The 22,577-nt window shown below is 47.7% G+C and overlaps 1 protein-coding gene across 1 annotated transcript in view; it reads right to left on the bottom strand.

The window, feature by feature from the left end:
- LOC147711878 (inactive heparanase-2-like) overlaps positions 1 to 22,577 on the bottom strand; it is a 738,870-nt gene that overhangs the window by 97,748 nt on the left and 618,545 nt on the right. The window contains exon 9 of the mRNA XM_086919554.1: positions 2,050 to 2,195. Within this exon, the coding sequence (XP_086775680.1) occupies positions 2,050 to 2,195 (146 nt within the window). The remainder of the gene's footprint in view (positions 1 to 2,049; positions 2,196 to 22,577) is intronic.

The following is a 22,577-nucleotide window of genomic DNA, read 5'->3' as shown; positions in this document are numbered from 1 at the left end:
ATTAATGTGGGTTATAATGACATACTCGTGAAATAATAGAGACACAGAATGTGCTGGAATATGCCACGTAATTTGCCTTTGAGTGCTATTTAAATTAGTCATCCGTGCTGCATATTTGGTATTTCATTGCTGCATAATTCCAGTGACCCTGCTTTCAACACGTGTTTATCTCATATGGTGGAAAGAGGAAAGTGTTTGCTTTCTTCGGGAGGGTTGGAAGTATGTGTTTTTTCTTCAAGGCAAACAGCATTGTTTGTTTCTATCTACATCCTGGGTGAGCGTTTCTTTTGTGGAGCTGACTTTGGGTATAGCCTACTTACCTAAGAAACAACACGATGGCTTGTGGGAACTCAGCCTGGCTAGACAGAGGTGATGACAGAGTACTTGAATAACCCTAAGTCTCTATGATGTGCATTGGCTTAGTGCCATCAAACACAAAACTGTTGTGGCCTATAAGATTAGGCAGGGGACAAGTCCCTGAGACATGTGAAGTGCAAGGGCTCAAGGCTTCTGTTTTTAGTTTTATAGTGCAAACTCACTACAATGAGCACATTGCATGAGCACCGTACATCATTGATTTATACTTTTTAAAGGCATGGGTAGAGGATTTGCCCAGAGTCACAGGAGACAGGTGTATGGGTGTACTTGTGATAGTGTGACCTCATCAGAATGATGTACTAAGTTGAGAGTGTGTGCGTGTGTGTGTGCATGCGTGCTTGCGTGCGTGTGTGTGTACAACTGTAAATTGCACTTGGAGTGCTGGTGTTATTATTGTTATGTTTTTTAACGCATGCAACTTGAACAATGTGTTTGAGGAAGGTATGTCCCAAGCCTCTGTGTTTTTAGATCACAAAGCGTACTCAGCCTGGTTCTGTGATGTAGGCCTGCTGCTTGCAGATAAAAGGTTTTCCTGTCTCTGGAGGTAGGATTCAGTTTCGGTACAGTAGTGTCTCATCGTCATCCAAACCAACCAGGCCCTCTTCCTCAAACTCCTCCCACCTGATCATTCTGCCCCTCCAGTTCAGCTCCCTCGCCTTCACTAGACTGCCACTCCAGCCCAGCTCCTTCATATTAACTAGATTGCTCCTCCACTCCGGTGCCCTCACTGAACTGTTCCTCCTAAACCATATCAGTCACTTTCAGTACATCTCTGCTTTTCACCCAAAATCTTGTCAGGTTTGTACGTTTTGCACCTCAATTTCTGTTATGTGGACCTTCTGTCTGTATAAATTTATAGTACATAAATGTTATATTTTAAAAAGTAAGCGCAGTTTTCTGAAATATTATTTCTATTTGGCTGGCTAATATTTAAAAACTCCAGGATGAACTGCAAATCGCCATCTAATTTTTTTAGTATTTGCAATGTACAGTGTCGCCAATGGTCTCAGCCTTTATAACTTTATCAACCAATACAGTAAAGAGTCAGAAATGTGTTACAGGTAGGAAACACTTAGAGGGCCTGTTTCCGTTGGTTGGGTGTGCTTGGCTTAGGGGTCATTTTGCAAGCAGACCAGTTTGAGGATGGGAGCATATTTTTGATTTGTTTCTAATGTTTTCTTCACACTTGTCCTTTAAAATGCTGTATTTGGATCCCCTTTTGTTCAACAATTTGTAGTAAATATGTGGTGTAAAAGCCATTTGAATCAATTTTCTCAAAATTTTCTTGCGGGGAGAATCTCCCCGCACCATCCTTGTGCACTTCAGGCTCGCTCGCCTACTATAATAAGGTACTCATTTTTTTAGCAGCACCACTTGGAAAATCCACCAGCCGCCACTGACTCTTACCTAAATAAATATGTTTATTGTACAGTATTTCAAGAACAGTGCTGACAGTAGCTAGTCCAAGAAGCAACACACATACTGCCAATTTTGAATATCAGCTATGTGCCCTAGAACATTATTGCAAGAGAAACAAAACAAAAGAACAACACGGAAATTCACATTTCAAGTTTATTCTCTCTAATACCAAATGCATTGAGTAGTTCCTAGCCGCAGATCGCATATAAACCGTAGAGTACTGATTTGCAAACCAAATTCCTACCGACTTACTTGTGATTGTTTGTACAGTGGGCATAAATCCTGAGTTTATCTCGAATCACTCTTCCAGGCCGTGGTTTCCTCTGGATCCCTGCTACATGAACAGCTAACACCTTAGGACCAACAAGCTTTTTGTAAAGCAGAGACAACCAATAATCCTAAAAAGACAGTTAAGATGTAACAATTACAATAAACTAAAATCAAACCTTTATGTAAAAACAAGCGTAGTGAACATGTTTTACATTTACTGATGTAATGATTTTCTTGTCAGTTGTGCTCAAACAATGATATGGTTGAATATCAGACGAAATAAGAGACATACTGATGACACAAAGGCGGAAATGTTTCTCTGTAGATAGAATACTGGATATTTTTCACAGTTTCACACATTTTCGAATAATATTAGCAGCATTTCAAACAGTGAAGTATAGAGAGGTCAGCAATGCGGGAAAGACAATTGTTAAACGAAAGCGCATATTATCTGGGTGCCTAAACTTGCCTCTTTTACACATCCCGTTCCATCAAAGCACAGCACAGCCCATAACTGCAACACATCATAACTGGATGACAGTGGCACAAAGAGCTGCCCTCACAGTTAGTGTCAAGGCACTTTAAATCTACTATGTATCATTAAAATGTTATATTGTTAAGGGGATGCTAATATTTGGGGAAATCCCTGAAGCCCAGACAGACAGGAGTAACCCCAGAGGTGAGGCGTTTGCACACAAGTGAACATTCCTCGCCTATTAGAACTGGGCAACATGAGAAACAAAAATGGATTCCTCAGGTAATACAGTCAAGTTAGAACATTAAAAAATGTAAAGTACTATTGAAAAGGTTACAAAATAACCAAATAATGTATTAAAAGAAACAGGACATTATGCAATAGTATTAAATATTAGTTGAGCTCAGTAGTCCGAGTTACCATACACCATAAACCACATAACAAGGCCTTAGAAAAGTTCCAAATCTAGGATTAAGTAAATAAAATGACCCTGGAATGGTAGATGATAACATGAGATCTATCAACTCAGACAGCCTATCATGTGTGGTAAACAAAGTGCATGGTACCCCGCAACCAGTCTTAATTAAAGAATGGATAAGGTTAATGCTCCATGGATCCATCTCATGCATAAAATACTAGAGTTGACATTAATTATTACAACAATAATTAAACATAACATTTAGATTGAGCTAAGTACACATTGATTGAAAATATGTATGTATTCCAGACAAATTGAAATTTATAGCCCCAATCACAAGCTGGTGCTAACAGCCCATAGCACCAGTTTACATGTGATAGCAACCGCAAAAAACATTGCCACAGATGAGCCCTGCAACTATCACTAATGAGATGCAGAGTAGGTGTTCCCGAGCAAAAAGCCACACCAACACCACTTCACAACATTCTTAACTACCAGCCAGATCGGCGATAAGATCACAAAACAGGCGATAAGGCGCGTTAGCATCAGGAAAATAACACCTGCTTTGACCTGTTGTAAAGTCGGACCACAGCCTGCACCAGAAAAGAGAGTCCAGCCTAGAGCCACACCTGAAGAACAAAAGATGCTATGGAGCCACTGAACATGCAGCTCGGTCCCCCAAGAAGGCCTCAACACCCACCACCAACACCCCCAGGACCACCCCCACCCCACCCCCCCCCTGGACCCCCACACCCACGACCAACATAGAGGCAGCACAGACAAAGTCAGCAATCCTACCAAAATGCACCAGCCTCACAGACCCAACACCAGAGAATGTCATAGCCCACCACAGGCACAAAAGATCAACCCACCTCCGCATCCTGACCACCATTTCACACAGGCTGATGGTACCAACACAGCGGACGACCAAATCTCACCGCAGATCAAGCTGCTGGCTGAGATGCACCTGTTGGCCACTGGTACCCTCAAACCAACATCTCCATGAGTCGGAGGAGTCTCACAGCCAGGCCAATCCAAGTCCCTCACAACGGTCATGGATGACACCATCAGCTTGGTACCCCACCATCTAAACCTCCCCCACACTGCACAGGGACAGCTGGAGACCAAGCAAGGCCTCAACGCCACAGTTGTCTTCCCACACGTGTCAGTGGGCAATTGACTGCACACATGTCCTACTTGTGCCCCCTGGCAACACTGCACACAATAAGCACAACAGAAAGCGCACATATCCCACCAATGTCCAGGTAATATTGGACCACCGGGCAATCCCCGCCAACATCGCCGCCAACCCCCCAGGCAGTGTGCATGATCCATACACCTGCTGACAGTCCATCATCAACCTACGCTACCAGGATGGCACTCATGGAAATGCACAGCTCATTGACCAATACCAAATGAACACACCACACACCTCAACTCCACAATCATGCAAATCACAACACAGGAAATGCACACGTTACAAGCTCACATACAACATGCACACCCACCAGACATGACAGCAGCAACTTACTGTGGAAACCTGGGCTAACCATGTAGATTAGCCATCAATGGTATGGCACCTCAACCACACAATGGCAGGATGTGGGAAGAGGTGGGGACCAGGCATGTGCGAAGGAGGCAAGTGACCCAGGAATGAGAATGTACACAATGCCAAGTGTGGCATGGATGTGATGGCCACACTGCAGTCTATAGACCACACACATATCCATGCCAATACACACCTTTGGTGTATGGAGTGTAGTGGACAGTGGACGAACCATGTCACCCCAGCCAGTGGGGAGGAACTCAGTGCACCGCAAGTCACTGTCCCATGGCAGGGTGTCTGTGCCGGCTGCTGTGCATCCGGGGCCACTAACTCTGTGCTCGTCAAGGCCGGAACCCCTTCTTCTGAGATACGGGATGGCGTCTGAGGCGATGGCCTTGGGGTCATCAATGCCATGTGTCTGTGGCCCTGAGCTGTCTGCTGCCTTGGGCCTCAACTGAGGTCCACCAGGGCTCACACATCAAATTGATTCCTGACCGGCCCGGACGTCGCATCACCCCAAGAGGCACACGCCACCATCACCAGGATCAACTCCAACCGCCATCTGTCAAAACGGTGGTACTGGTGGACTGACGGAGTTGCTTGCACCTGTCGTGGGTGCCATCTTCTGCCTGATCCCCTGCTCAGCACTCCAGGTGCCACTGACTCAGTGCACTGCAACCCATGGACATTTACTGATTGAGTTTTATGCTGTGGAGAGTTTGCGTAGTAATGTCTCCTGAAGCAGTATGGGAGACCTGGGTAGTTGATGAGGGAGATGATGCAGGTCTAAAACACACCACTGCACCTGCATCAGGAATATCTCAAGGGACACAAACCTAGACTTTTTCTTCACATGAGCGCACTCAGCTCTAGTGCTCCAACCTCAGTGCACTGCAACTCATGAACACTTCTGTTTGCATAATGGGTGACTTCTGTACTTGCTCCGGCTACCTTCATGTTGCTCAGCAGTTGACCCTGTTATGCTGGTGTTTTCTGTTTCCGTCCTAATGGTGTTCACTGTTCAAGTTGTTGGCAGCACCAACCACTCTGTGTGGGCTGGCTTACCCTCACGATCGACACATATCAAGCACAGGCATCACTGTACATGTGGCCCTGTCAATAAAGGGGGTACAAAAGGGGGTGGTGATGGACGGGGCATCTGAATCAATCAAACACTCACACCCAGTCAAAAGATCTGGGTTTAATCCATCACTGTTCTTTAGCCCACTCTGCCACCCCAGTTCAGACATGGCTATATGCAAATCAGTCTGACCCTGTGCCTCATGGGAACAGTCCAGCCCGAACTGCCAAGCCATGTCTTCCCTGGACCGGAAACAAGCTCCCGAGGACCGGTTTCTGGCATTCCAGCCGTATTCTGCCAATAAAGGGGCCGGGTGCACATGCCTGTGGCCAGTTCTGCATAATAACTGCGTGTGTCCCTGTGGTCTTGTTGAATGCATGAGGGCCCTGGGTTCTACAATATTACATTGTGCTGTGTACAGCGGGCGCAGACATGTCACCGCAGGCAGGGGGTTGGAGGTTGGACATGTAGCTTTGTCGTCATCCACTCAATTCGTAAGGGGAGTGGCCTGGGCCATTGTATGCAGAACCAACGTGGGTGTGTGACTGCTATTTGCGTGCCTCTGGTTATGGTTCTGTACTGTGAATGTGCATCTGCATGTGTCTCTGCATGTGTCTCTATGGCAGTGAGGATCTCCTGTGTGTGGTGCAGGTGGTCCCTGAAGGATAATACACACCAACGTATGTAATCTAGTTTGCCTTCCATGGGTTTGGACCCCACCCACACCTGTTCGGCCACCTCCTTTTGGCGTGTTGACACCTGGCGGTGCCATGTGTGGGTGGGTGAAGTGTTGTGCACCAACTGTGATTGCGGGTGCTTCCTACTATGTGGTAAATTGCAGGGCTTGTGTTCTCCTGTAAGTAGTTTGGCTGCCCGGGTCCTGGTGGTTGGTTGCGTGGGATGTCCATGGGCTGTTGTAGGGTATCTGTGTCATAGGTGTGGTGGTCCTCTCTGGCATCACAGATGTGTTGTCGTCTGTGCTCTGCTGGAGTTGTTGTGTTCCCTCTGCAATGTGACGGGGAGATGTACGTTAACATTGTGTTGACATGTATGTTGGCGCATTGTTCTTGTTTACATGCAGACTGCATGACAATGTACATTGTGACTGTTTGGGGGTGCTGAATATTGCTGCGGGACAGTGTACATTTCCATATCTCAGTTTCCAGCTCTGTCAGATATAGTAAGCAGGTTACTGTGAGTGTGTGGGGCCACTTGTGTCCTCTTTTCTGCATTGTCGGGTTTGCGCATTGTACCACGTTGTCGTCAATGTGGGTGTGCTGTTCTTGCTATGTGTGTGTCCTGCAGTGTGCCACGGGGATCAGGGACATGATCCAGGGTAATTGTGGGTGTGCAGTGTGCTATACATCGTTGTGCATGTGTGCCATTGTGCCCATCTCCCCCGTCCCCCCAGTCCCTGGTCGTTACTCACCCTGTTGATGTTGTGTCAGGTCCTCTCAAGCTGTGTTATTGTTGTTATTGTTAATGTCGGTTTATATAGCGCCAAATCACCGACAGGTCTCAGGGCGCTTTTGACCGCAATGACATAACAGCCCGGGCAACAACAGGAGGCGAGTTGGATCTATACTGAGCTCAACGCTGTTCTAAATAGAGTTGTCTTTAGGGCTTTCCTAAAGCGAAGCAGGTTTCCTTCCTTGCGAAGAGCTTCAGGCAGCTCATTCCACATTTTGGGCAGTAGGACCGAAAAGGATCTCCCTCCTTTTGTTGCTAGCCTGAACCGAGGACATTCAAGCAACTGAGCCTCGGAGGACCTTAGGCTTCTTTCGGGCCTGTAGATGACTAGTCTTTCCTTGATTTAGGAAGGGGCTTGCCCGTAGATAGCCTTGTGGGCTATGCAGAGACTCTTAAAAGCCGACCTTTGCGTCACTGGTAGCCAGTGAAGACTCAGCAACAGCGGGGATGCATGTGATCTCCTTGGAAGTCTGAAGATTAGTATTGCCGCATCATTTAAGACTACCTGCAGTCTGTTTGTTAAGGCTTTAGGTAAGCCGAGGTAGAGCGCATTTCCGTAGTCCAGCCTCGACAGTATGCTGGCAGAAACTATCGTGCGGAGCGTGGACTGGGAAAGAAGTGGAACAAGTTTGCGCAGTTGTCTTATGATGCCGTTGCAGGTACCCACTACCGCAGAGATTTGATTGGTCATTGAGAGGGCGCTGTCTATCTTAATGCCAAGACTTTTGACCGCGGTTGCTGGCTTAGGGGTGGGCCCTAATTCCTGGGGCCAGTAGAGGTCACCCCAAGGGGAGCAGGTGGATGACACAATTAACACCTACGTTTTCTCGGGGTTAATCTTCAGGAGGTTCCTGGACATCCAGTTGACTGTGTACCTGAGAATCTCCTGTGCCAGCGACTGGGCCCGTACGGTGTCATCTATGCTCAGCAACAACTGGGTGTCGTCTGCATAGTTAAACACCCGACAGCCCATCTCAACCAAGGTGCTTATTAATTATTGCAGGTATAGGTTGAACAGTAAGGGGGACAAGGCGGAGCCTTGGGGTACCCCACATGTCAGATCTCCTGCTCCTGCTCCCTCCTCTCCCAGCTGAATCCTCTGGGTTCGCCCGGACAGGAAGGATTCCAGCTAGAGGTAGGCAGAGCCCCGAAACCCAAACCCGGCCAAACTATCCAGGAGTATGGTATGGCTGACGGTATCAAACGCCGCTGATAGGTCTAAAAGTATCAGGGCGCTTGGTTTCTTTCGGTCAGCCAACCCTCTAAGGTCGTCCAGCACCGAGAGCATGACTAACTCGGTGCTATGGTGGGCACGGAACCCTGCCTGCATCTCATGGAGCAGATGGTTAGACTCCAGGAACGCAGCCAGGGACTTCAGAACATGCTGCTCAAGCACCTTGGATAGAAATAGAAGCTGGGAGATGGGCCGATAGTTTTTTAATACTTTAGGATCAGCTCCGGCTTTCTTGATTAGGGGCTTCACTCGGGCCTCTTTAAAGCTAGCTGGCAGCTGCCCCGTGTTCAATGACCTATTTAACATGGACAGAATGCGTTCTTCTAGGCTGAGGCGGGCTAGACGAAACACACTCGGAGGACATGGGTCGGCTGGGGAGCCTGACTTTGTTTTCCTCATTAAGATTTCTAGGCTCAATGAATCAATCGGGGGGAAAACTAGACAAATACATTCCACCTGGAGTTTTAGCAGGATGTAGTTCAGTAGAGCCAACTCTGGTACTTGTTATTTCTTGTAAAATAGTCTCAACCTTCTCTAGGAAATATTTCAAAAAAGTGTCGCAATTGAGGGTGGTCTCTATAGGTTGAGTTCTTTTACTTAGTTCCGTGAGGATTTTAAAAGTTTCCTTCTGAACGTTATCTGCCTTATTAATGCGATTTTCGTAGAATGTCGCTTTAGATTCCTGTATATGTTTTTTATAGGCCCGAAGCAACTGCCTATAGTGTTCACAGGATTCGGGGTCTTTTTTTCTCCTCCAGTTTCTCTCAGCATTTCACAAATCTTTCCTATGCTCTCTTAGAGCTGGTGTGAACCAGGGGGCTCCCTTCCCACCACTATTCATTTTCTGGGACTTCACTGGTGCAATCTGATCAATTGCCCTTGTTAGACCACCCATTAGATCTTTACACTCTTGGTCTATGTCGGCGCCTGGCGCCGTGGGTTGAGTGAATTCCCTAAGCGACAAAGTCAATGTTTGTGCATCAACATTTTTCCATTGACGAGTCTTTTTAATTTTTGGTGGGGGCTGTGGAGGTTTTGCGCCAATAGGGACATCGCAATATATCAGGTGGTGGTCTGACCAGATACAAGGGAGAACTTTTACTGAGGTGATCTTAGGATCCAACACCCAGACAGGTCAAAGATGTGGCCCTTTATGTGCGTAGGAGAGTCTACCAGTTGCCTGAAACCAAGCGAACACATTGTTGTCTCCAAAGAGCTAACTGCTGGCTCCTTTTTCTCCTTGTCCCAGTGTAGATTAAAGTCTCCCGTGACTACTATGTTCTTATAACGTGAGCATATATCCGATATGCTGGCCATAAATAGGTCGTTAAAGGCCGAGGTGGAATTTGGCGGGCGGTAGACAGTGAGGATGATTAAACATAAATTATCAAACATAATTTTCACTGCCAGCATGTCAGCTAGGTCCACTGTTTCTGTCAAGATTTTAATTGCAGCTAGGTTTTTCTTAAAGAGTATAGCTACTCCTCCCCCACAGGCATTCCCTGCGCGATTATGCCAGTGTATGTCATAACCTGATGGGACTGCTGCTATAATGTCTGGTAGAGAGTTTTCCCCGAGCCAGGTCTCAGTCAATGTTAAAACATCGATTTCTCCAGCTTGGAGTAAGGTGAAAATCTCAAGACTATGGCACTGCGGTGATCTGGTGTTTAGGCTAGCCAGATTCAGGGTATGGGAATGGGAGGTGGACTTACTGCTGCATGAACCACGAATGGAGAGTTTTTCTAATAAGGCTAGCGTGGTTGGATCCAATGACTGGGTTCCCTTCTGTAGGTGGTATAGTGCATCCCGTGTGTACGTCAGCCTGCAGCCAGGAGCCCCAGCCCCTGCACCCGTTCGTGCGCGGACGGGCGCAGACGGGCTGGACTCAGGCGGGACTCCAGGGCGAATAAGGCGCGCCCGCTGTGCGCGTCCGCTGCGCGGAGTCATGACTAACCATTTTTATACCTGAGACTAGAGCGCCGAGTCAATGTAGCCCTATCAAAGATGGCCGCCGTCAAATTCGGCCAAGCAGAATGAATGAATGGCCCTAGAATCGGCCACAGGTACCTGAGTCACCCCCAAGACAATAAAATGCCCCAAAATTCTAGGGAGGGATCGTGTGTCTGTCCTGGGTATTGTGGGTGTCTATGCTGGCTCCGATGTGAGAAAAACGGGGGGGTTGTGTTGTTTCTGTAGTTTTTATGGTGCATTTTCCAAGGCCTGTTGCTGGCTTTCGCTGCTTTTTGTACCGCGATTGGGCTCATCGCAAGTTTTTTTGTATTCACGTTTTGCATTTTTGCGGCATGGCGTTGAATTTAATGCGGACATTTGACGCGTTATCTGGTGACTATCGCATGGTACCGCCGTGTTGAGAATGCTTAGTTAACACAGTGTAATTTTCCTGCGATAGACTGCGATGTTGGAAGTTGAGTCAAGTAACTTTTTCGATGGTTATCACACGTTTTTGAGAATATACCCCCAAGAGCGCCATTACATCAAAAGCTCAAAATGTGTCAAAGAGGGAGCAGTCTAGCTTCGTAGTCCTGCTTTCTTTTCTCATATTGCATTGAACTCAATTTCCGCCTGCTAATCAATATCCCTTTTTACACCCATCCCTCTCTTTATCTCCTGCTTTTTTTGCTCAGCCTTCTTTCAACCTCCATTCTTTCAAAGTCAAAAAGTGAGTGCTGCTAGACATGGAAAGAGTAACACCAGTGTTGGCTAGTGACATTTGAAAGTGGTGGCGGCGTAAAAGGGGATGCTTTTTTGTAGTGATTCAGTGGTTATCTCATGACAAAATTTACACATTTGTTCCCCTTTCACTTGACCTTTTGATATGCTGACAGACATTTGGAAAAGCTGACAGAGACGTAAACTAATAGAGCTTCCATTGCCACTGGAGTAGCTTGGTCATTATTACTGGGGGGGGGGGGGGGGGGGGGGGGGGTTGAGCTTGAGATTTTCCAACATTGTCGCTGGTATATAATTTTAAAATACATTATAGGACATGAAGGGTGTTTGTGAGCGGCTAAAGGGGAAATAGAAAGGGAAACAAATGCGGATTTATAGGGATACTATGTGAGAGAAACAGTATTTTGTAAAAAAAAGATTTTCAAAACAGAGAGGGAAAAGTGTATGTGCGTTTCTGTCTGTGTGTAGGTACAAATTACTTTTAACATCCGAAAGACAGCTCACCATACTTGACTGAAAAGTACCTCTACACAACCATTTAGCAAAAAATTAATTTTACACCCCCCCGGAAGCTACGCCTCGTCCATTGTACGGTGCTTATATGATTTTTTTTATTGCTGAAGAATTCTTTTTTAATACAGGCATAATCAACATAGCATTAATACTGTATAAGGCAATTTGACATGACTAGTGACAAGGGGAGAAGATCTCTTTTTGCCACTTTTAGCATATTATGTAGATTGTAATTCTCTCCTACAAATATATTTTTTGATGCCAAAGTTAACCAGTTGAACAGAGTAGCATGCAAGTAATTTCTGAAACAAGGAACATCTAAGCCCCCCACCTCTTGTGTCAAGGAAAGTACTGTATCACTTTGATTTCCATATAAAAGAACGAATCTCACCTTCCAAGGCTAAAAAAAAAGACTAAGAGGCTCATTACGATGTAGGTGGAATCACTTCTGCCCGACACTGCATCGGTCATGGGACTGACAGCCACAATGTGGGTGGTCCCAACCACCTCATTAGGATGCAACCGAACACTGTTCGGTCACAATCCTACATTTTACAATGGGAGCTTGCATTCAACCATGGCCCCCTAGAGTCGAGTTCCGACAGCCTTCCTGTGTTGGAACGGCAGGCATGGAAAGGCTGCCGAAACCCGACATTGTAATCTAAAGGGTGGAAAGTGCCGCCCTTGTGATTGCAGGCCACATTCCAAATGGACGATGGGCTCTCCATGACCTTCCGAAGCCAGCTGAAATTGCCGGTCTGATTCCTTTACGACTGCCTCCATCGTAATGAGGCGGACGTAAATGAATTAGACTGGCCCATTACGATGCGGCTGAAAAGGCTCCAACCGAGTGTCAGATCCTTTTGCGACCACATCGTAATTAGCCCCTTAGTAAGCTTAATCTGTACATTTGAACAAAAACAAAGGCAATGCATTCATTTTTTATAAGGGATATATGCTCATTAACGGTAAAATGAAGTTTATCCCAGTGTTTGAGTAATGCTCGAGATTTGGCTAATAAAGGAACATACATCTGAAAGAAACACACAGTTATAGATTCCTTACCTTAGAATTACCCCAGGCGTCAGACTGGATCCGGAAAGTTTTTGTCAGCAGTACCACTGAGTGTTGGAGGGTAGCGTTGTGCAGCTCCTCGTCCGCCGTAGGCGTCGTGGTCGCCGAGATAACATCACAGCAGCTACTTAGACGCCGCCCTCACGCGTTGACGTCAGTTCTTTCTTTTTCCGTGCCAGCAAGCGCAAGTCCGGAGAGAGTGGTACCCCCAGTCATTTTTTGACTGAGTTTTTTTAGCCTTTTTGTCTCTGTTTTATCAAGTCGATCGACTCTTGGTGTCGTAGGGATGCCCGGTTTCAAGTCTTGCAGGGACTGTCATAGGATGATGTCGGTGAAGGACCTGCACCGCATGTGTCTCTACTGCCTGGGGCGGGACCACGACCCCAAGTCGTGCCCCGACTGCCAGGGCATGGCACCGAAGATTTTGCGGAAGCAGTCCCGAAAGTTGCTTGAGGTCCAGCAGTTGGCTCCGTGCCACTCAAGGTCCCGGTCCCGTGGGAGGTCAAGGCACCGGTAGCGGAGCCATCACCATCATTCTTCACGATTGAAGAATTTGCACTCGAGGTCAGGTAAGATGAAGCACAAGAAGTCGAAGAATCGTCATCGCTCGACGCCTTCCCCTCGCCCATTGCGTGATGCGGCTGAGGGAGCAGGTGGTGCCTACCCTCCAGCTCTGGCGGTGTCGCCGTCGGCCTACCCACCCTTCCTGGGTCCGTTGGCGACCGCGGCCCAGCTGCAGGAATTTTTGTCAGCCATGGCCTGCTTCTTTGGGCCGCCGGGCCCCGCAGGTGCGCCTTTGGGTCCCGCAGGCTCGACTGGGGGCCCTCGCCCTTCACTGTCAGCGGCTCCGGCATCGCTGTCGGCTCTGGCCCCGCTGCAGGGCCCCCAAGGATCCAGGCCTGGACCTCAGTCGATGCCGGTTGACCTCATTACACCTCCACCGACGTTGACCCCACTGGCACCACCTCCGATGTCGCCCATGGCAGCGGACTACGTCGCCCCCGGTTTCAGCCCTCACATGGACACAGAGCCGGAATGGCGTCGCTTGATGCCAATTCTGATGCCGATGGAGCCTTTCTACCCCTATGTCCAGTCTCCTTTTTTTTGGCCTGTAGATCAGCCTTCGAAGGAAGGGGAGGACTGAGAGGGGTCTGAGGACCCTCTCACAGCTCAGTGTGAGTATTTCCTGGACTGAGTTGAAGAACTGGGGGATGCCAGTGGTCTGGACACCTCCCCTGACCTTGGCATGCTCACTCCTCCTACCGTAGCTACGGAGGAGGGTGCAAGTTATGCAGTGGTGTTGCGTAGGGTGGTGGAGGCCCTCAACCTCCAACTCCCTACGGTGGCCGTCAGGACTAACCTCCTGACAGAAATGCTTCAGCCGGCTGCTACCTCTGCGCAGCCACTGCTGCCTTTAATGAGGCGCTTTCTGATGTACTTTTGGGCACCTGGTCCAGGCCCAACACAGGGGCTCCTGTTGATAGGAACGTGGCCCAACGCCATCGCCCAGCCCCAGGTGACCCCATTTTCCTCTCCCTACACCCAGCCCTGAGAGCTTGGTTGTCCAAGCCTTCATGTCCCAGAGCGCATTCCCTACCCCAACCCCAGACAGGGAATCCAAAGGACTGGAACAATTTGGTAAGAAGATTTTTTCTTCCTCCAGTTTTTTCATTTTTCTTTGCCGAGTTTTATGTAGCGCGAACTTGACCCGAATCCAAATCGGGTATCAGAGCACTTCACATAGCACCAGTTACGTTACATGAGGACACACATTAATTTTTGTTAGGCATGGGGAGATTAAGTGATTTGCCCAGAATCACATGATGATTAGCGTCATTTCCGAGACTTGAACTCAGTTCCCCAGGTCCGAGGTCAAGCGCCTTAGCAGGGCTGTGAACACTGCATGCCTCTTGGGCTGTTATTGCCCCTCTGTGAGGGATACGGTGGCGCAAGTGCTGCCTCAGTGTCCGGAGGAGGCGCGGACAGTGCTCTTTAAGGCTATTGCTGAGGGGAGAGATGCAGCCAAGTTCACAATACAATGTGTCCTTGACTCCACCAACTCGCTGGGCAGGGCGATTTCCATGAGAGTGGCGCTCCGCCTCCATGCCTGGCTGAGGACTACTGGCTTTTCAGGGGATGTCCTGAACACCCTGATGGACATGCTCTTTGATGGCATTCTCCTTTTTGGCAACAAGACAGATAGTGCATTGGAGCGTTTTAGGGACTCGCGGGCTACGGCCAAGACCTTGGGCCTTTTGGCCACTCACCCTCCTACGCCTTCTGCTTTTAGCTCCTTTCGGAAGGGGCGCCCCAACATTTTATTTATTTATTTATTTATTTTTTATTCTTGTAAAGCACGACAGCTACCCAAAAAGGGTTTCCCGGCAGGGGCGTAGCTAGAGCTTGTGGCGCCCGGGGCTACCCCTCAGATTGCCGCCCCTGGGGGGGGGGGGGCTGCTGGGGAAAAAGGACGGTGAGCCCTTGAAAGATGTCCGAGTCTCCGAGGAGAGACACGTAGTATTGCTGCTAACAGTTACCTCGATTATGCAAGTTACATTTATTTATTTATAAAGTTTTATATAGTGCAAATTTGATCCCGAAGGATATCAGAGCACTTTACAGTTTGAGGCCTATCTTCAACATGGTGCGTCACACCTTACGTCTGCTTAAAGCAGGCACAAGGTTTTGGAGCAGGGGGGACGGAAAAGTGACTGAGTGAAATCTTGTAGATTTCACTTAGGCACTTTTCCGAGGCGTTCCTGCGCTGGAACGCCCACCCTGCGCTGGTAGGCCCACATGAAACCTGACGCAGGTTTCATGTGGCGCAGGGCTTTACAACGTGACGCATCTCCCTAGATGCGTCATGTTGTAAATCCCCGCCAGCATGGCGCTAGCTTTACACCGCCGCTTCATCACAGAAGTGACGCAACGGCGGCGCAAAAGTGTTGCATGAGGCTTGTATATCTGCCCCCATGAATGTACAGTCTGCCTTAGCACTCATTTTTAGGTGTCCCCTACCAGACACCACTGGTTGAGATATTTCACTTGTGAATTATCCATAAAAATTACAGTAGTCTTTGAGCCCAGCGATTACTTGTATTTGTTGGCTTTATGGTCATTCTTATTTCATTGCTTTTTAAGTCGGTGGATTTCCTTCCTCTTCTGTTTGCCTCTCCTGTGGAGCATAGCTCTTTTACAATACATTTGATTTGATGGCCTGTTTTCTTGCGCTGATCATTTTTAGGGAAGTACTTTTTTCTATTTAATTAAGAAATCCATGACAGTGCATGTGTTTTCCAGGTCTCCAAATCCCCACTCTCCCACGCTCTGTGTTTATTATAGCTCGCTTTCTGCTCTCTCCTGTATGCTTCTCTCCTATCAAATTCACCCCCGCTCAGTTTTGCTCTCTCACGCCTATGCTAATCATTCCCAATGTTATCCCTTCTCCCCCCACTCAACCCTAGTTTCATTTTTAGTTCATTCCCCTGTGACATCCTCTCGTACGCCTCTGTTGCTTGGCCACCCCTCGCAGTTCTTCACCTTTAAATTTTTCTAATTATATCTTGAAGGGGACGGCAGCTTTGCATTTTTGCCAGCCTGCACCATTTGCTGAAATGTGGTTTAGTACTACCCAAAATGTATTGTTTTATTTATTACACCAAGTGACGTCCTCCATCTTGGATCAGAAAAAAAATTGTTGCTCCTAACAAGAATTTTGATCCCCAGCACTTATTGATTTATTTATTTTTACAATTTCAGTATTGTGTAAACCTTTCTTGCAGTTCCCTCACTTGATCGCATTAGTATCCCTTACTGCTCTCCTCTCTTGTACTGTTAAGATAAGCCAAACTGTCTCATTCTGGGTGCGGATTCGACGCCCTCCTTGGCTCAGCCCGACTACCGTTTTCAATCTGATTCTGATTCTAATTTTTTTTAATCGCTACTCTATTCTTACTCTTTGACCTAGAAATTGCCCTTTTACTGCCTACCCCCTGAGCATCTCAGCTATCCCCAACAGGTACACTATTTTGATGATGTTCAGGCCAGCAATCATCCTAGTCAGTCTTTCTTACATTAGGCCTAGTGTATGACCCTATCACATTAGCTTCTTAGCACCGGCACATCGAGGCATGCAAATGTGCTCAGACACTCTTATTCCAATCTACAAGCTGACAGCGGCCCCCGCGTGATTATTAGTCATTTTAGAGACGTTAATTCACGTCAAAAGATAACCGCTTCTGCTAAAAGGTTAGGGAAACTGTCTGCTTTCACCAAAACCCTCGCGGAGACCCCTTACAACCTCGCTGCTTCACAGAGAGAGCCTGGTTTCACTTTATTGACAAGTTTCCCCGAAGAATGAGCATCCTCACTGAATACAAGGAGGCCAGCCACCAGGCGGGCAGCCGCAGAGTGCAAAACGAGTCTGGGTGCGCCGGTGCATGCGTCAGCGCTTGTTGTTTGCAAATAAGACTCTGACTAAGAGTATAACTTGGTGCCGTCGTGCAATCTTTGTAATTGGCCCAACCCCATGGACGGATTCTTTCTTTCTCTCAGTCTGTCTCACCTTGAATTAAGCTGCACACTGCCAGCAAGTCACACTACAGAATGGTGGTCTCCGAGTCCACCGTCCACACACTCCGACTCCAGCGAGGGGCGAGGCCGGGGCGAGCGAGCCGAGCGTAGGGGCTGGACAAAAAAGTCATACAGGGCCGTCATTGGTTGCGCTCGCGCGCGCCGCGCTTGCACCACTGATTGACGGCCCTGTGTGAGCGAGGGGGGAGGGGGTGGCGCCCAACAACAGCCGATTATTTATGTGTGAAATTACCCGATACGATTTGTTATAGTATTTGTTCCATTGAGCCTTGCGATATAGATATAACTTCTTTTTATATCATATAATATTCTGCAATCCCTAGAAATTATCTACTCTGTGCTAACTCACTTGTAACGGCCGGCCGGGTTTATTATCAAAGTGAATGCTGGCCCGCCTCCGGAAAAGGTGCCGCCTCATAAAAGGTGCCGCCTGGGGCGGACCGCCCCCCCCCGCCCCCCCTAGCTACGCGGCTGTTTCCCGGCGCTGGGCGGGTAGGGAGTTGAATGGACAGGTGATCAATGCTGATTACTGGTTAAAAAGCCAGGTTTTGGTGAGTTTCCGAAATCGGGCAAAGTTGGTTTCCGTCCGCACATGCAACGGCAAAGAGTTCCATAATTTTGGGCCGAGGAAGGCGAAGGACTGGCCACCCTTTCTGGCTAGTCTGATTCTCTGTATACAGAAATACTCCATGGAAGATGAACGGAGTTTCCGCGGAGGATTGTAGAGATTAACAAGGGCTTTAAGGTACTGGGGAGCTGTGCCTACTTTAATCTTGAACATGTTGAAGGACTGGGCTATTCAAAGGCCCAGCGGTGCCAGGGGACAACACCTGAAACCTTCGTGGGTTACCTGTTCCGGCGTAACAATTACAGAGACACGGGACACTTCCTTCGGCGTCAAAGATCGAGGTTTATTTACTGCAGGGAACACAGAAGTCACAAGAAGTACAACGCATGTAGGTTCTAGGAGACTGCTTCAAATTGCAACAGTGGATCGCTCCTTTTATACATATTTCCGTCATAGCACAACATGGCGAACAAAAGGTTACAACTCAGTTCCCACATTAAACTTCAAAAGGGTTGCTTTCATGTATCCAGAGTCCCGGAACATAATTACAGTAGCATTGCCGGTTCCTAACTGTAAAAGTACGTTATCCCACCATTAAGTACATTCCATTCCGGCTGTAAACGAGTTTAAGGAAAGAGTCAGAAACAGGTGCAAGTGAAGACAAAGATAGACAACAGATTGAAAAGAGTGTAGGGGGCGATATCGGAAACACGATTGCAGGATCAAAGGAGTCATGCCTAATGAATGCACGGCTGAAACAATAGACCGGCACGGCAAGATGAGCCTCGAGCGGGGCCATCTGCTTTTACAGTATCATCCCCCTCATCATAAAGACACCCTCAAAGGAACACGTGTCTTCCGCAAGAGTTTGGGAATCCCAGTGTCACGAAGCGGACAGTGTCCGTTCGCTGGCTACTTGAGGGCAAGAGACAAAATGGATGCCGTATCTAAAATGGAACCCGTGGGTTCAGATGAAGAAACCCACGAATAGGATGAACGGTTCAAGCTAGTGTAGCGAAAACGCGTACACCCACTAAACTCGTCATTTGCGGTTCATAGATACCAAACTCGTCCATATTCGAACAAGTCGAAAACACCACTTATAATTGTCACGGAACCTCAGACGCTCCTTTTGCCCTCATGTAGGCAAGCACTAGTCAATATCAGAATCGATCTCGATATTCATCAAATCATTCAGATGTTGCTGCAACATCATTCTATCCATCAAGGCTTCCTTGGTAACAGATGGCCGTCTTATACACGTCGTAGCACAGAGGCCACATAAGGCAGGACCACACTGTACGCAAAGACAACACGTGAACAGAAATGCTACAACAACCCCAATGATCATCAGAATCTTCCAACCCCACGTCGACATCAGGCCCCAAAACCATCCTAGTAGCGTCCAATCACCTACGTCCACGTGTATGGACTCGGAGATCTTATGCAACTTTGAGATGGCTTGATAGACAGTTGGAGCGTTATCAGGGATGAAAATACAGCAACTCGAATGGATCACCTTACATACACCACCTCTATCTGCAAGAACAACGTCTAAAACCATACGGTTTTGCAACATCATAAGCCTGTCCGCCTGAAACTCTGCTGTCAGATTACCAAGAGCGCTGGCAGTTATATTAGCAGTCGATTCCACCACTCGAGTCAACTGTCTCAGGTTCCTACTATTGATCATAGGTCCCCAAAACGGCACGAAACCCTTAAAGAAGTCTCCTGCTTCTTGACCGGCAGTGTCTTCTTCGCTAATAACGCCTCTCACAACTCTAGTCTTGTGATAGTCCGAACCAACGGTGAAGGTCGGTGGCAGCAAGTTCGCAATATAACAGGTGCCCGAGAAGTCACGGGGCAACCATGTATATGTGCGGTCGTAACATACAAAGTATGTACCCTTGGCAGTCAGAAGAACAGGGGAAGAGAGCGTCGGTAAAACATACGTTTCAGTGCAAGCACTCCTCCCAAGCTGAGCTCGCGGGCTTCGGCCAAGACCTTTCAAGCAGAAATTACTGAGATGGGGTACGATCCAGATCGGAGACGAGCTCTTAAGCTGTCTATCACCCACTGACATGCTATACTCAGCCTCACTCAGATCCCTGTATGCTCGCACCTCTTCCTCTGGAATAAGCGATGCATCGAAGATATCTCTATCTAAGTCAGCAATCGCTCTTGCCAAAGGCTTGTGGTACAGGCCAGGACCATGATCTGCAGTGCGTGGCTCTCGATGGGGGTAGGAATCTAGTGCGCTACGAAACATAGTTTGAAATGCTCAAGCTGACCCCTGGGAGCTGTAAGGAAGAACCAAATACGGAATTCCCCTATCCATGGTATGTGGCATTAAACCACATACCCAACAGTTAGTAGTATTCATCACCAACTGATGTTGAGGAAGGAGTTGGACAAAGGAGTTGTTCATGAATTCCGCATGTCTAACCTGTTCGTGTTGAGGTAGAGGGTGAAAGGAATGTGGAGAAACAGTGGGAGTATATTTTGGTTTAGAAGAGGAAGTAGGTAAAGCAGAAGGGAACAACGACTGTAGTCCAAAATAAACTCCACCCACTAGAAGCATGGAAACAGTCAGAAACAGCAGGAACGCCTGAAACAGAAAGCATTTAGTTCGTACAACCCTGTGTAGTGTCAATCTTTGAGCTAAAGTCTTCTCCACTTCCGACAACTTTGAGAATTCCATCCTCTAAAAACCGTTCGCAACGTTCTTGACGCACTTCGTTCTGAGTAGCGATTATCAATTCCCAGGAGTTCCCAGGAATTGACAAAAGTACCGACCTAGTGTCCGGAACCTGCTAAACAGAAGGAAGTACCCGCACGGCCCTACGGTCAACCCGGATGCAAGGTTTATAATCAAAACATTCAATTTCAATACAAAATCTCCTAGCTGTGGAAAAACACACGTGGAAAAGAACTCAAGAATTAATGGAGGATGCAATTGTTCATAATATTCAAAATGGCAGTAAGGGGGTAATATGAATTCAAAAGGGGAGAAAAACAAAAAATGTTTTATTAGTCTTTGTTGTGAGAACGAAGAAAATATCTGCTTCTTCCAGGACGAGTCTGCTCTTCAAATAATTGTTCAGGTTGCGGAACAGAGTCCTGTCGATCAGATGATAGTTCAAGTCTCGATTTCTCCAAGGACAAAGGTTCAACAAATGTATCTGACTGCAATGAAGTGTCTCCTACAGGTTGAGCATCACTGAACGGCACAAATTTAGTTGGGGTCTCTGTCTCCGTTGCGGCAATGCCGGTCCTCAGCCAGGAATCTGCAGGTAAAGGGATAGGCACTTTTTTGGTGTGGGTGGCATGCACCCAATTCTTCCGGCCTTCCAGACGAACTGCGGTCCTTGTGGCTAATAGGACCTGGAATGGCCCCACAAATCTCGGCTCCAAATTGCGTTTCCTGCCGAAGTTGCGGGTGACTACCCAGTCACCCGGTTGGAGCCGATGCCCAGGACCCTCAGTCTGTGCCGGTAGTGCTTCAAAGACCTGTTGATGAATTAACCTCAGTTTAGCAGTCAGATCATGGAGATAATCAATTAACATTGGGTATTCAAGACTATCAAAGGCCCTAGGCCTCGGGACCCCCCAAATGTTCGCAGGACGGCCGAACACAATCTCATATGGGCTAAGCCCTACTCGAGAGTGTACAGTCGCCCTGGTCGACAAGAGAGCCAGAGGCAAAGCATCAGGCCAAGACAGACCAGTCGTAGCTTGGATCTTAGCAAGCTTTAGTTTCAGAGTACCATTGTACCCTTCAACTAAACCTGCTGACTGGGGATGATTGGCGCTATGGAATTGTTGTCAAATTCCAAGGCCCTTACACACACTCTTCATCACACTCCCCACAAACTCACTTCCGTTATCCGACCATACAATCCGTGGCATTCCATACCGAGGAAAGTATTCCTTCAGTAGGACTTTCGCTGTGGACAGGGCAGTATTATCTTTGAGAGGATAGGCTTCGATCCATCTAGAGAATGCGCAAACCACAACTAAAACGTACTTCAGGTTATTACATCTCTCCATATGAATGAAGTCCAGTTGGATAACCTCAAAGGGACATGTAGGAAGAGCAAAATGACCAGGTGGAGTGGGGGTGCCCTTGCCGGGATTGTACATCATGCATACCATACAATTCTTAACCACTCTCTCAGCACACTTAGCAATACCATCATTCTTCCATACAGGGGATAGCAACTTGCAGATACCTTTCGCGCTAATATGTGACAAGCCGTGAGCCATAGTCACAACGGCTAGCACATATGCATCCGGCAACATCCATCTCTGACTTTCCGACAAATCAATCCAACATCCATGCGCATCTAACTTTCCCGTGCTTTCTCTCCACTTAGTCTTTTCAGTTTCGGTGGCCTCATTCTGAATCACTTTCACGCTCTCAACAGTGTCCTCACACATACCAGTCTCTGCCGGCCACCTTACTGAACTCGTAACATACATTCGGGTTGCAAGGTTCTTGGCTGTCTCTTTAGCAATCTCATCCGCAAACGCGTTACCACGACCAACATCATCCGTCACCTTTCGGTGCGCGCTGCATTTAATAATCGCCACCTGCTTAGGCAATGTAAGTGCATCTAAAAGATCGTTCACGAGCTGTCCGTGTTGGATCTTCGTACCATGCGATGTCATAAATCCTCTTTCTCTCCAGAATCGACCAAAGCTATGTGCAATGCCAAATGCGTATTGACTATCAGTAAACACATTCACTCGCTTTCCCTTCGACAAAACACACGCTCTCGTCAACGCAATCAACTCTGCCGCCTGCGCGGAATTCTGACTCAATCTTGTAGTTTCCACAACCGTAC

This window comes from Lissotriton vulgaris, chromosome 5, assembly GCF_964263255.1.
Source record: "Lissotriton vulgaris chromosome 5, aLisVul1.2, whole genome shotgun sequence".
Lineage (NCBI taxonomy): Eukaryota > Metazoa > Chordata > Amphibia > Caudata > Salamandridae > Lissotriton > Lissotriton vulgaris.
The sequence above is the reverse complement of the archived record's forward strand: the minus strand, read 5'-3'. Positions and strand labels throughout refer to the sequence as shown.